The sequence below is a fragment of the Belonocnema kinseyi genome, chromosome 3 (genome assembly GCF_010883055.1).
Source record: "Belonocnema kinseyi isolate 2016_QV_RU_SX_M_011 chromosome 3, B_treatae_v1, whole genome shotgun sequence".
Lineage (NCBI taxonomy): Eukaryota > Metazoa > Arthropoda > Insecta > Hymenoptera > Cynipidae > Belonocnema > Belonocnema kinseyi.
Window position 1 is genome coordinate 64,158,655 of NC_046659.1, and position 15,538 is coordinate 64,174,192.

At 30.1% G+C, this 15,538-nt stretch overlaps 1 protein-coding gene across 3 annotated transcripts in view; it reads right to left on the reverse strand.

The window, feature by feature from the left end:
* The window catches only part of LOC117169703 (dystrophin, isoforms A/C/F/G/H), a 747,733-nt gene continuing 732,195 nt past the window's right edge, over positions 1 to 15,538 (reverse strand). For all 3 annotated transcript variants that reach the window (XM_033356199.1, XM_033356198.1, XM_033356200.1), the window contains 11 exons: positions 13,171 to 13,430; positions 11,531 to 11,689; positions 11,033 to 11,169; positions 10,576 to 10,780; positions 10,411 to 10,496; positions 9,988 to 10,315; positions 9,806 to 9,917; positions 6,450 to 7,085; positions 3,155 to 3,269; positions 2,732 to 2,839; positions 1 to 395 (listed from right to left, as the gene is read on the reverse strand). In XM_033356199.1, coding sequence (XP_033212090.1) covers positions 301 to 395; positions 2,732 to 2,839; positions 3,155 to 3,269; positions 6,450 to 7,085; positions 9,806 to 9,917; positions 9,988 to 10,315; positions 10,411 to 10,496; positions 10,576 to 10,780; positions 11,033 to 11,169; positions 11,531 to 11,689; positions 13,171 to 13,430 — 2,241 coding nt within the window. In that variant the 3' untranslated portion in view covers positions 1 to 300. The remainder of the gene's footprint in view (positions 396 to 2,731; positions 2,840 to 3,154; positions 3,270 to 6,449; positions 7,086 to 9,805; positions 9,918 to 9,987; positions 10,316 to 10,410; positions 10,497 to 10,575; positions 10,781 to 11,032; positions 11,170 to 11,530; positions 11,690 to 13,170; positions 13,431 to 15,538) is intronic.

The following is a 15,538-nucleotide window of genomic DNA, read 5'->3' on the forward strand; positions in this document are numbered from 1 at the left end:
TTTTTTTCAGGAGACTGCCAAAGCCAAAACGCAACTGTCACTATTTATATAATTCAGCTATACAGTGGCGTATATCAAAACTTATAAAATACCCAAAACCACGATGGAAAGTCCCCTGAACATCTGCGCTTGAACCTGGCGCAACTATTTTTGTTACAGCCATGAAATTTTCTTTGATATGCGTTAGAGCCAGACTTTTTCTTGGTCTTCGAAAACGATTACAAGTGTAATTACTGTTAACGAGTATAAGAGAATTTTTTCTCCAAGCAAAGATGTCGATCTCGCTCGAAAGAAATTAGTTTATTTGAAAGCTGGAGGAGGTGCTCTCTGTCCATTCGGCTTCGAGTCCTCAGTCACTACTGTCACTAGTTCGCCAACTGCTGTTCCCAAGTCACCTAGAAAAAGAAATAATTCATTTATTAAAATTTCACACTGATAGATATAGATGTATATAGATTATATACATTTTTCTTGTATATTGATTCTTTACGAGGGGTTAATCACTTTTGAGTTCTTACGCCTTTGTGAAATCTTTGAAATCGTTGTGAAATTATTGTAATCTTTGTAAAATTTTTGGGAAATCGTTGAAATCTTTCTGGAATCCTGAAAATCTTTCTACAATCATTGAAATCTTTACAGAATCTTGGAAATCTTTGGGAATTCATTGAAATCTTTGAGGAAACCAGGACATCTTGGTAAAATCATTAATATCTTTGTGGAATCTTGAAAATCCTTATGAAATCATTAAAATCTTTGTGAAATAACTACAATCTTTATGGAATCCTGGAAATTTTTGTGAAATCATTAAAATATTTGCGGAGTCTTGGAAATCTTTATAAAATCATTTAAATCTTTCTGTAATCTTAGAAATCTTTATGGAACCCTAGAAATATTAGTAAAAGCACTAAAATCTTTGGGAAATCTTTATGAAATCTTTATGAAATCATTGAAATTTTTGGGAAATATTTGTGAAATCTTGTAAATCTTTATAAAATTATTGAAATCCTTATGTGAAATCTTAAAAATCTTTGTGAAATCGTTGAAATCTTGGAAATCTTTATAAAAATCATTTAAATCTTTCTGCAATCTTTGAAATATTTATGGAACCCTGGAAATATTGGTAAACTCACTGAAATCTTTGATAAATCTTTAAGAAATACCTGAAATCTTTGTGAAATCATTCAAATCTTAGTGAAATCGTTGAAATCTCCTAAATTTTTGCGAGAACTTTTAAAATTTTGGAAAACTTTTTGAAATCTCTCAAATCTTTGTGGAATCTTCAAAATATTTTTGATATCATTGAAATATTTTTGGATTGCCGAAAATATTTATAAAATCATTGAAATCTTCATGGAATCTTCGAAATATTTTTGAAATCATTGAAATATTTATGGGATCCTGGAAATCTTTGTGAAATCATTAAAATCTTTATTGAATATTGGAAATTTTTATACAATCATTTAATTCTTTATGTAATCTTCGAAATATTTATGGAATCCTGGCAATATTTGTAAAATCTTTGAAATATTTGTGGAATTTTGGAAATCTTTGTGAAATCATTATGAAATCAGTTAAGACTTTTTGAAATATTTGTGAAATCGTTGAAATAGCATAAATATTTATAAAATTATTGAAATATTTATGTAAAATAATTGAAATCTTTCTTAAATCGTTGTTATTTTGTATATATTTGTGGGAACTATTAAAATCTTGGAAATTTTGGAGAAATTTTTGAGAAATCATTTAAATCTTTATGTAATCCTGGAAATCATTTGTAAAATCATTAAAATCTTTGAGGGCGGTTGAAAATCTTTATACAACCATTGAAATCTTTGGGAAATCTTTACGAAATCATTGAAATCTTGGTGAAATCGTGTATATCTTTATAAAGTTATTGAAATCTTCATTTAAAATCATTGAATGCTTTAAAATCTCACAAATATTTTTGGAATCACTCAAATCTGTTTGAAACCATTGAAATATTTATGGAATCCTGGAAATCTTTGAGGAATGTTGGAAATTTTTATACAATCATTGAGATCTTTATGGCATCCTGGAAATACTTGTGAAATCGTATAAATCTTTATAAAGTTATTAAAATCTTTATGTAAAATCATTGAAATATTTAAAATCTTTAAAATCTTGATAATCTTTGTGGAACTTTGGAAATCTTTGTGAAATTGTTGAAATCTTTATGGGATCCTGGAAATATTTGTAAAATCATTTAAATCTTTATGGAATATTGAAAATCTTTATGCAATCATTGAAATCTTGATGAAATTGTAAATCTTTGCGCCATGTTTTAAAATCTTGGATTTTTTTTTAATTTTGTGAAATATTTGTGAAATTTTCTGAAATTACTTGCAATCTTTGAAATCTTTTAAAATATTTGAAGAATTTCTGAAATATGATCTAAGCTCAAAAGTCGGATAGTCAACCCCTCGATTCTTTAAAATTTGAAAATCAGTAATTAAAACATTTTTAAACAGTTGATCATTTTTGTTAGGTTTTGATTAATGTAAGATGTTCAAATCCAAGTTGTTAATCGTTAGTATCCGATCACCTAAATACTATTGAATAAGCCTTTATATTATTTATATGTTTAGTTTCTTTTACCTCTCACATCCATGCTGTCGTATGCATAAAGAAGAAATTGAGAAAGTTAGTTTAAACAGTCGAGTGTTTATTATTAATAAACGATAAATTGAGGAAGGTATGAATATCAACGAACCTGCCATATGCATGAGATTACCCACGTTATGGGAAACACTGTGAGAATGTGGTGGCGGTGGCGGCCTTTCTAAGCTGCTTATTCTCCCCTCGCCAGTACCTCCACCTCCTAAGCCCATATATACGCAATAGCGTGTGTAATATTATACAAGCTCAAGCTATTCTCATCAAAATTAACCCAAAATTCAAAATGTGTTAGTGAAAACAAAGGGGTTTTAATCAGATATCCCTTATGTACTTGCATATTAAAATAAAAAATGAAACAAATGGAATGGAATGGCAATCTAAAAATAATTTAGGATAATTGTATTATGGTTATATGATTCTATTGGCCCAGGCTTTATTTATCCTAATTGTTAAAGAATCAAATTATAGTGTTAATTTAATTCTGGTTAGTGTATTAATAAGGTTAATTATTACTCACCTTGAGAATCGTGGTAGTGACCATTCATTTTAGCTGGAGAGTCGGTAGCTAATTGCGAAGCTGTTACACTTCGGGTTTGTAAGGTGCCAGTCTTAGATGGTGACGATCCATTGGGCTGAAATAATAATAAACACATTAAAATCTACCAATTGCTGCAACTTTTAGTCGTGCAAATCTGGAATTTACTACAAAAAAACTAAAGTTTTTAAATTTCAACCGATTAAAAAGAAGTTATTTTTTTAAAATTAAGGAGCATTACATTTTAAACATTTATACGCAGCGATATTTTCCATTTGAGCTTCTTATATGTATCAAAGCAGCTTATGAGACTTTCTAAACATCAGAATATTGTTAATACTCAGTATTGAACTTTGTAAGTCTAATAATTTAGTTGCAAGCTCATATACAATTTTTCTTTTTTTTAATTAAAATTATTTTTAACAATACTGAGCGTTACGTGTTACCAATATTTTGTAGTTTAGTAAGTCTGAAAAGCCACTTCGATACATATTAAGTAAACAGAATTTTGTAAGAAACAATAACGAAAATTGTCTATTTGTTTACTTGAATTACTTATAACATAGATAAATGTTAAGTTTTAACAAAATGTTGCAGCAGAATAAGTCTGATAAGCTATTACGAAACATATAAGATAGAAAATAATTTTTCTTTACCCAAAAAAGATAAAAATTTAATACTTGTTAAATTAAGTACAACGTATAAGTATTAAGGGATGGGCAAATAGCCCAACTTAAAAGTTAAAACAATTTACTGGAGTTTAGAAAGTTTTTAAAACTATTATGATCTATATTTGAAGAACAACCATTTTTTTCAGGAAAGAATTGATGAACATGTACTATTTGTTAAATTTAATTAATTATAACAAAGCTAAATGATAGGCGTTAATAATTTTCTAAAGTTTAATGGGTCTAAGGAATTACTTCGATACATATTAGATGAGACAGAATGTTTGTCATGAAAAAACGATGAAAATTCTATATTTGTTAATAAAATTGGTTTATAACCATAAATTGTACAGCAAACAAATTATTTGTCTTTTTTGCACACTCAAGTTATAATTCAAGTTAATTGCAAATATATTTAAAGATTAACAGTTAACATTTTTTACGGTCAATTAAGTTTAAAAGTTCGAACTCTGAAGCTACTCATTATTCCATTTGAATTATTAAAAAATGAACTTCAAATGAAAACACTGAAGATGGAACATTTAATTTTGAAACTTTTGAAATTGAAGTTTAAAAGTTTTTAAATTAAAAAATGTTGTATTTAAATTTTCAATAACTTATACTTATAAAATGGAAAGTAGGACACTTTTCAATTGAATAATTTTAAACTAAAAAATTTAGCATTTTTAACATTGATAAATTGTCGAGTTCAAAGATTCAGATTCATTTCAAAAAATGTAAATTCATTTTATCATTTTCAATGCTCTAAATTAAAAAAACAATAAATTAATTTTAAAATTAAAAAATTACCAAGTTTAAGCTAGAAAGATTAAAACTTGAAACACTAAATTTGTTTAAACTAAACAATTTTTACATTAGAAGTCGAATTATTTTTATTTTAAATAGTTTGGATATATTAAAAAACTTACAAATTTTACTTAAAAATCTTTAAAAATATACATGCTATTTAAAATTTTTTCAAATTAAAAATTATTATTAAAAGTTCTTCACAATTCAGAATTTTTAAAAGCTTATGGATTTTTTGTCCAGAAGCAGCGAAAATCTACAATTTGTTTTAAATTAGGCCATGGCTATTTGTACTAGAATTTCGGTACCAATAGCCGAATTTTCTCGAAACACACTTCGTTTAAATTATTTGAAATTATTTCAAGTTTTTAATTAATTTTGAATCTTTAAAACCTCTAAATATCTCTAAAAATTACTCGACTTGTTCAACAAATAATAAGTGTTCAATTCTTATTTATACATCAAAATTCAACAATTTCACTTACAAATTAATAATTTTTTAAATAGAGCAATTAAAATGGTTACGTTCGAAGTTTAAAAGCACCTTGAAATTGCAAAGATTCAAGGCTTTCTATTTCAAACATTTCATTTTCAAATTATTTACATTTTTTCACGACTAAGGCATTTGAATTTAACCAGTTTAATTAATAACGCTGAACTCGGGAAATTCCTAAATTTTGAACTGATTTAGAATTATCTTAAAAGGTCAATTATTGTTTAATTTTTGATACTTCAAGTACAGTTCAATTTTTAAAATAATTAATTAATTCATATTTACAGTTGATCAAGTACACATTTTTGCGATAAAAAAATTCAATTTCAAACGCTTTTAATTTTTCAAGTCATCCAAGACTGCATTTTAAAATTGTTTAAATAAAAAATGTAAGCTTAAAAATAAAAATCTACAATGGAAAATTTTGTTAAATAAAAGACTTTCGAAGCACGCATTTTAAAATGAATGATATGATAATTGAAGAACATAATAATTCAACTAATTAGCCTTAAAATGGTTAAAATCGAACTTGGACAGATTTTCCTGATAAAATTTGTAAAATTCCCAATAACAAAAATGCACTGCTATTTCTTGGGTTTCTCGGTCTCAACAAATTCTCGGTCATTTCTCGATTCAGCGGGAAAATAAAATATTCCTTTTTACAATTCTTAAGATTTTAACATTGTTCAATTGCAATAAAAAATCTTTCAACTCGGTCGATACTTTACATTAAAAATGTGAAAATATTAGAAAAAAATTTATGTGCGTGTGGATAAGAGCCAAAAATGATATATTTATTATTTTATTTTTTATTTAATATTATATTATTTATTTATTTATGTATGGGAGGAGGGAAGCCAAATGGTCCTTCTCCAGTTGTTCATTTCATAATAATTACATGTTTTCCTTGATATAGAAAAACATTTATGAATAATATGAGAATGACAACTAAATAAGGACTAAAATATAATTATGTTTGCACTATATGATAGGAAATTTAGCCACATTTATTACAATAGTTATTATTAAAAATATTCCAGGGAGAGGCGAAAACATAATCAAAAACTGCCTGTGTTTGATCGCCGAAAGACCAAATAATACTACTGTTATAATGCGGGTGAAACATGACATTATTTTTACCTTTTCCTAATACATATCGATAAATAGTATCCTAAATGATTTGAGATACTTAAAAACAGAATTTCGAAAAATTGGTCCATATTCAGTTGTGATTCGCATCGCTTCAATTGAAGATTGTTGATCGTTTTAAATAGCAAATAAAATAATCTAGGCAACCGAACTATCTCACCTCATCCAGAAGTTGTCTAAGTCTTTGGAGCTGAGCTTCCAACTGTCGATTGTGATCCTCAAGAATTTGCATTCGAGCTTCCAAGCGACCTTTATGTTGCCTTAAGAGCTTAGCTTCGGCAATCATATCACAGTCAGGTTGTCTGCCGTGTCCGTCTTCGGGCGTTGAACCTGGTGTTTGCTTCGAGCGCAACCTTTCGTATTCAGCTTGCAGCGTTGCGTTTTCCTCCTCAAGTTCCCGGATCATTGCCTCGAGCTCTTCCCTCTGCTCGGCATCGATCGCAGCCATCACCTGTACGGGACTTCTGGGGACGTTGACGTTGTCGCCTCCGTTGAGACTGTGACAGTAATGCGCAATCAGTTGATGCTCGTCATCGCTGTCAGGAGTGGAGTTGCTCCTCGTGCGAGATAATTCCACTTCGGCGAGTCTAGAGGCATACATCTCCAAACGTGAATGCATGTCTTGACTCAGGGAACTGTGCTGAGGCGAGGGAGCTGGACTTTCCAGAGCATCGCCTTCCAAGACAGTCTGCACTGGCAAATAACCAACTCTCGGGTGTTTCTTGAAGTAACGTTTCGACTTGAACTTGTTGCGCAACGCTCTCGTAAAATCTCTCACGTCCTCTCCAGAAGTTGTCTGCAAATTGGGACATATATTAGGACGGTATTGAGCGAGTATGTATTGAAATTCTAATCCTTATATCGATATCTCCATGTTAGACAAAACCCCTTTCGGAGGCTAGGTCTAAAACCACCACTCTGACGATGGTCCTCTAAAGTTCTAAGCTGATCACTCTGATTTTGAAAGTAACCCGTTCCTCGTTTTAGTACACATTCGCGGACACAGGAGACAGGTTTTGAAATTAATAGTCTCTGATTTAGTGTATTATATAGAATTATTGTTTTCTTTATATTTTTTTAAATTCTTTGTATTCTTTTGAATGGCTTGTGATTCTTTTAAACTCTTTCAGATTCGTGTGACTTCAATAAGATTCTTCTGAGTTCGTTGAATTCGTCGAACTTCAGCGCTTCAAAATAATTTAGGAAACGCAGAGAATTAGTAAGAATTCAATGAATTAACGAAAATTCGGAATTATTCATAAAATTTGGAAGAATTCAAGTAATTTGAAAGAATTTAAGGATGTTGAAAAGATCTGCGAAATTTGGAAGAATTCAAGAAATTTGAAACAATTCAATACATTTTGAAAAAATTCAAGGATTTGGACACCTTAACGAATTTGGATAAATTCAAATAATTTTAAAGAGTTCAAGGAATATAGAATAACTCAATTAATTGAGACAATTAACAAAATTCCGAGAATTCGACAAATTCTGAGAATTCAAGGAATCAATAGAATTCAAGGAATCAAGAGAATTCGAAAAATTTAAAAGAATACAATGAATTCAGACAATTAAAGAAATTTCGAGAATTCACCAAATTCCGAGAATTCAAGGAATTCCGAGAATTCTAGCGCTCCAAAATAATCAAAGAAATTGAGAGGAATTATTAAATATTCCATGAATTTATAAGAATTCAGGTAATTTTGAAGAATTCAATGAATTTTTTGAAATACAGAGAATTCGGAAAAATTTAATGTATTTGGCAGAATTTGAGATTTTACAATAATTCAAAGGCTGTAAAATAATTCAATAAATTTATAAGAATTCAGAAAATTCAAGAAACCCAGAGGAATTCAAGGAATTGGGAAGAGTTCAAGGAATTCACTGAATTTGGAAAAATGTACAGAATTCGGACAAATTGAATGATTTTGGAAGAATTCAAGGAATATGGAAGAATTCAAGGAAATTGGAAAAATTCAAAAAATACGGTAAATTCAAGGATAAAGAGTTCAGAGTATTCAAGGAATTCGTTATGCAGAGACTGTAAGAAATTCAAAGGTTTCAGGAAATTGAGAGAATTCAAAATATTTCAGGTAGTGCAGAATAATTGTAAAGATATAAAGGAAGTGATAATAATTTTTAAAAATTTAAAGAAGTCATAGAATTTGGAAGAATTCAATGAACTTAGAAAAATGAAGGGTATTCGAAAGAATTTAAACAGTTTAGTGAATTCAAAAAGTTTACTGAATTTAAAGAATTCAAGAAATTCATTTAGTACAGAGAATTCATGGGTTCAGAAAATTCTGAAGATTTCAGAGAATTCAAGAAATTCCGAGAATTTATCGAATTCCGAAAATTTAGAAGATTTCAGAGAATTCCGAGAATTTAAGTAATTAAGTGAATTCAAGAAATTCAGAAAAATTACGTAGTTCAGACAATTCAGAAGATTCCAGAGAATTCAGAGTATTTTAAAAGATATTAAGGTAGTTGAAAGAATTAAGAAAAAAAAACAGGACACTTTAAAAGAATACCATGCAATTAAAAAAATTACAAAGTATGCAAAGAATTAAAAGAAAGCCCAGGGAATTCAAAATAATTCTAAACAAAATAGAAAACCAGAGAATATAAACCTATTTGTTCTTTAATCTGACATTTAGCACCGCGTATGCGTAAACGTGGGGCCAACTGAAAAAGCAGTGTAGTCAGATTAGATGACCAACGCCAGAGTTGTCTCTTTTCTATGCCTTTTCAATGTTCATTCCATGCTTTATTGAATATGACATCTAACAAATAAAATTTTATTTTGAAAATACATATATTTTATATCATAGTTACATATATGCATTTTTAGATTTATGTTTAGCAAACATTTCTTGCACATATGAATTAGCTTTATAAAAATTGTATGCATTTTTTTCATTTTAATTCATCTTTATTAAATTAATAGTGATTATAATAAACGGAACAGTAGAAACTGTTTTTAAACAGGTACAGACAATTACAGTTATTGGCAAATAAAACTATATTCAAACTAATAAATTTGCCAGTGATGAATCTTATCTCATTAAAAAAAATGTGTATATTTTAATTGAAATATTATGTTACATTTTGGCATAGCTAATGGACAGACAGTTAAAGAGGTTAAGCCAGCAGATGTGAAGTTGAATTGGCCATTTTAAAGAGGTTTCTATTGAACTTAGGGGGGTCGGAATAGCTGTTCGGAGGGTAGCGTGCATTGAAGGAGGTAGCTACTAGGTAAGAAGATATCAGGAATTTAGAAGCTAGCGAGAATTCAGGTAAGTCACGCAGTCATTTAAAGAGGTTGGGTTGAAATTTAGGGAGATAGCGGGCATTTTCGGGAGGGTCTCGATTTTTGAAATAGCGCACGCGGCGGAAACGAGATATTTTTATAATGCAGAGAAATAAATCTCTTTGGACCATATGGTATACATTATTGTCTTTGTTTACAATATTAATTCAAAACATTTAATTTAAGCCTCAAATTTGTTTACTTACCGCTGTACAATATTCCTGCATGGGATGCGTTAGTTTGTGGTTTTTCGCTTTACGCCCGGAGAAGAAGCACGTTTGACACATGTCAAAGTTGAAACATTTCAGGCAACGGTATCTGTAACAATTATTCCAAATTCAAACATACGTCCCATCAAGGATGCTAAATTGGCAAATAAATTAAGTACCTGAAGCCGACAATTGGGTATTCTTTACAGATGTTACACTTTGCTTGGTGTTTCGCAGATTCTGCTGCGGAAAGTCTATGAAGTACTGGAAGCCAAACCATACTTTGGGGTTCCTGCTGCAGCCAACTCAAAAAATGCACAGCCTCGATTTCATTTTTGTCTTTTCCTGCTTTTTCAAAGCAACTTCGAACGCTGGGTTCGATGTTTGAACCCCCAAATGCTGCAACTTCTCCGAGTTGTCTTGGAACTTGGATGCAATCGTGCAAGAGTAAACCCAATTTTCGTTGATCCACTAGTCTATTTGTATCCGCGATCAAACGGAATAGGTCTGTAAAATTTAAGCGTGTTCAGCGTATATTTTTTAAATGAAAAAAAGAATCCTTTTGACTTAACAATAAAAGAAGATCAAATTGTTTAACTTACATCTATATTTCTCTTCTAAGTGCCCTTTACACAACAAGACAAGTCCAACTTTAAATGACAAGACGCGAATCTGTCCAGTTCGTTGGCTGAAATTAAAAATGGGATTTCAAATATGTCAAAGGAGGATATTTTATAAAAGAGAATTTAAAATTGAAAGAGCTTCACCTGTCATAAACATTGAGCAGCCAGTTTATGGCTAGATCTATACAGAGTGGCACGGAAACTTGCGTGGCATTATCCGCTGCGATGATTTCGTACAAGGAAGTTAATACAGTCACCATGTCTGGTATGTCGATGAGTTTGTCGTTCTGCGCTCTTAGTCCATGAGAATCAAATTGCTCTAAAGCCGCAGAAAGACTTAACACATCCACTGTAAAAAAAATTAATTCAGACAAAAATCAGCGTAGATTTCCTTGTGTTCTTCTACTCTTTAAATGAGATCAAGATTTCTACAATAGAATACCAGAAATCTTTTTTAAAGAATATTTGCTACATTAAAAAAACAGTTGAAAGAATCAAATGCAATTAGCAATTAAATACAGATAATTGAAACAATAAATTAATTGGAAACTTAGATACTTAGGGTTTTAAATTGAATTCTATCGAGAGAAATAAATCTTACAGCATAATCTCTTTTGCACCGTTCGCAATTTCATTGCCGTCCTATATGCAGAGAAACGCACTTCATTGAGATCTGACAGTGAAGTCATCAAATCTATCATCTTCGGATGGTCCCAATGCGTCGTTTCCAGTTGATGGCTGGAAAATAATATTAGGTTTGATCAAATTGCAGTTCCACATGGTTGAAATTTCCACATTGAGCGTGATTAAAATAGAAAATTCAGAAGTTCTGCATATTCATATATTCACAAGTTTAATCTAAAATAATCCACCTTTCTGTTTTTTTTTAAATTCAATCTTCGAAATCAATATCCGAAGTGTTGGTAGAAATAAAACCTCGCAGGATCAAGGTTTTATTTTACATATTGAAAAAATAGCAAACATGAGCTAAATTTATTTTCCTTTATTTGATGGATTTTCCTTTATTTTGTGAATATACTTGTTCCAATTTTGGGGTTTTCAGATTATGAAGAGCTGGTAGTAAAAATAAATGACATACTTGATATAATAAGGCACTTTGGCGGGCGTAAGGGCTCTTTCCCACGGTGGTTCCACGCTACTTGCGAGGAAAGCCTGACTACCCGGAGTGCTGCCATCCTTTCCAAATCCGCTTAATAGTTTATAACGTTCATCGACTGCAACTTGCAGAACTTTCCATCTGGAAAAATATTCAAATTTAGTTTAAATTTTCCGCTCCACTGCTTGCTTTAACTTCCTGATCCAGGATCAAGCTTGTTTAGCTTCAGTTTAGTTATACATTCGTCGATTGTAAAGTTAAGGTAGTTTATAACTTACATCAATATCGTAAGGAAGTTTTAAATATTAGCATTTAAATGATTTCAATTTTTAAGATCAAATTGAAAAAATCGAAATTAGGAAGCGCTAAATATGTAATACTTTAAAATTTATAAGAGCTAAAATTTAACATCTTTTTATCTTCCTGGCTTTTCTTTGCATAGCATTTAATTTTGACATTTATTTAGGAAGAGTTATAATTAAAAAAATCAAATTTGTATCGCATTTCACTTTGGACAAATAAGATGATAATTTAAACATTACCATTTTCAGTTGTTAAAATTTTAGAATCATCAAAATCTGGATGAGTTTGGACTTTAAAGGACACAAACATTTTTAGGTCATTTAAGTTTAGAAAAAAAATTTCAACGCTATAATCATTCTTTGATAATTTAAGCTTTTGACGTTTTAAAAGTTAAACACATGAAACTTATAAGCGTTATAATTTGTCACCGGCTAAATAGACATTTTAGCTAAGTAGATTTCTAATAATTTAATTATGTAAAGTAATACAGAACGTACTTTCTCTAAAGTCATTTTTGAAGCGAACAAATTTCAAACCGCAAGTTCAGAAAAGTTTAATAAAAGCTTTAGAATTTTTTTAACATTACTTTTTTGAACATGCTTTTTTTCAAACTAAAAATTAAGTTTCATGACTCGAAATTTAATTTACCATTTTTGACTGAAAACTGATTGTTTTTAGTTAAAAATTCAACTACTTGGTTGCAAGTTGAACTTTACTACTTTATTAAAAATTCATTTATTGTTATACGATTTAATTATTTTGTTGAAAATTCTTTTTTTTTTGTATCAAAAATTAATTTTTTTACTCGAAATTTTACCATTACATTTCTGGTTGAAAATGGATTTTCTTTTAGTTGAAAATTTACCAATTTGTTTAAAATATTTAATTCAAAATTCAACTATATTGTAAAAAAATTATTTTTTTTTGGCTTAAAAATTAAACGGTTTTGTTAAAAATTCGTCTGCTTGGGTTGAAATTTCTATTATTTAGGTAGGAAATTTAATAATTTATCAATTTTGATCGAAAATTTAACTTCCCTGTTGAAAATTTATCTTTTTGGATAGAAAATTCGTCCTTTTGGATTAAAAGTTCATATTTTTGGTAAAAAAAATTCTTGGTTGAAAATTAATCTTCCCTGATTGAAAATTTAACTATTTGTTTAAAAATTTGGTTTTGAAAACATTTTTGGCTGTGAAGTCTGATATATTGATTAATATTTTTTGACAATTAATAACAATAAATTGTGCATAGACACCAAACTGAATATATGAAATTGACCCGTGTTTGATTTTGCCATTCGCTTTTGTAAATTGGCATACCTAGTGTTGAGATCTTCAAGTTTTGCTAACAAGGCGTGTGAAACGATGACGCTGCTCGAAGCAAAAAGACTTGCTTGGTCGTTGGCATCTTCGATGTTTCTCTGAATGGGTCCTAATCGGTCTCCAAACTTCTGCAAATTCTCTAACATTTCTGACGCTTCTGAGGCATCGCTCGGTATCTGCCATCCATTCTGTATCGCCTCTGCTCCGGCCATCCGAGATGAGAGGTCCTCGAGACTTTTTTGAAAGACACATAATTTCTGAAACATAAAAGAAATTTCACGTGAGCAAAACATTGTCAAACAAATAAATATTTATAAGAAAAAACATCAAGTTGAGGATGTTTAAATTTGTCTGAACCAAGTGTCACGCAGTTTTATCAAGGGAAACGTTGAAATTATTCAAATTACGAGTATAATATAGCGCCTGAAAGTTGTCTGCGTTGTTTCATTCATGGACCAAAGTGAAAAATTCTTTCCGTCTGTCGGATTACGCGAGGTGCATTTAATCCCTTATAAAACAAAGTTCCTGGATTTGAGTGCTGACTTGAAAAACGAGATGAGGTGGATTCTAAAATCCATTTAAAGTCCGATTTATTTATTTATTTGTCGAATAAAGTTTTAAATGGCATTTTAAAATCTGAAATCTTCGAGTTTCAAATGAAAAAATACATTCAAGTGTGAAATGTGTTTTTGATGCGGCGGCTTTTAAACTAACTATATTTGTTTTTAAACGAATAAAAAAGAGAATTTTGAGTGAAAAGCCACACACTGTTTTAACAGCTGGACGTGATGGAATTTTGGTTTATGTTTACGTGGATAAAGGGGCAAATTCTTCAGGCTCTAGGAACAAAATCTGTGAACAATCAGTCGAATTCGCGAACAAGGAGCCTGCATTTGACTTCCAAATAATTCGAACGTAGTCAATTCGGTCTAATTAGCCCTGGCGCTATTACTTGGGGCATCGTTTGTCCGCGCCACGTTGGTCTCCTCTTGTTCGGAAAATAGAATAAAAGTGGAAACGGGGTATAACGTGAACGATTAAAGCAGAACGATCCTTTCGAGTTTGATGCTCTCAACGTATGCTGACCCCATCCATTGCCATTATTTATCGCAGTTACCATTAATTAATCACTTATTCAATTTTATAATCGCGAAAATGGTCACATTGAGAAGATCGAAATTTATAAATTTAAAATCAGGGACCTTCGAAAATTAATAATATAAGATTTTTAGTTTACAATTTAAAGATGTAATTAAATTCGAAAGAGAATCAGTTTAATTTGAAAGGATGACAATTTCTTAATCATGGAAGACGGATTTTCCAAATGACCAAATTGTAGTCGTAAACTATACCTGAAGTATTTAGCTCGGAAACTTTATATTTTATTTACAATTTTAAACTTCAAAACATTTTCCAAAATTGAAACAAAAAATGGGTTTTAAGCAATTTTGAGGATTCCAACTTTTATAAGCTACAGAATAAGAAAAAAATTAGTATATGAATAATATTTAGGTTGTCAGTAATTTGCAAATCGGATTAATTTAACTTGAAACGCTTGCAATTTCAAGCGAGTTTAAGCTTTTTTTTTATTAAACTGGAAAAAAGGAGATAATTGTGTAATGAGGATTTCAAGTAAATTTAAAGATTTTAAAGGATCTAGTTTACTGTCATTTTTTACATTTAGTGCCGATATATTTTTCTGATGTATTTTGGCTGACTGAACTTGAAAATCACTTTTACATTTTTTCTATGGATTGGTTTTTGAAGCATGAATTAAATTTTTTTTTCAATGATAGCTATACTCTGTGAACCGTATCTCAAGTTATAAACGACAAATACAAAATTTCGAAAACCAATCTAGATTAAAAAATTTCCGTTCGATTTTCAAGTTTAGCAGGTCAAAATGCATTGGAAAAATATAGCGTTACTAAATGTATAAATTTGTTTTCTAATTTGTAGGCTAGTGTTCGGAAATAAATTTCATTGGATTTCGAAGGTTTCATAGAATTCCAACAAATTTAAAAGAATGTAAATATTTAAACGCATTTCACAGGTTTTCAATGCAATCAAATGATTTTGAGGAGTTTTAAAGGAATTTTAGAATTTTGAACATTTAAAAGGACATTAGAGGGACAAAAAAGAAATAGCAATATGAGTAAAAGGGGAGCAAATGTAAAAAGTGTAGGAAAAGGGGATTGGTCAAGGGGAGGAAAAGAATAACACAGGCCTACAAAATTTGACAAAGGTCCGGAACCAGAGACCTGACCTAGTATACCCGAAGGTTTTTGCTGCGCTGAATCCGAATCCGACCTCAGAAAAATTCCATCACCCTCAGTTTTTGAGATATTGTAACCTAAAAGTGCAA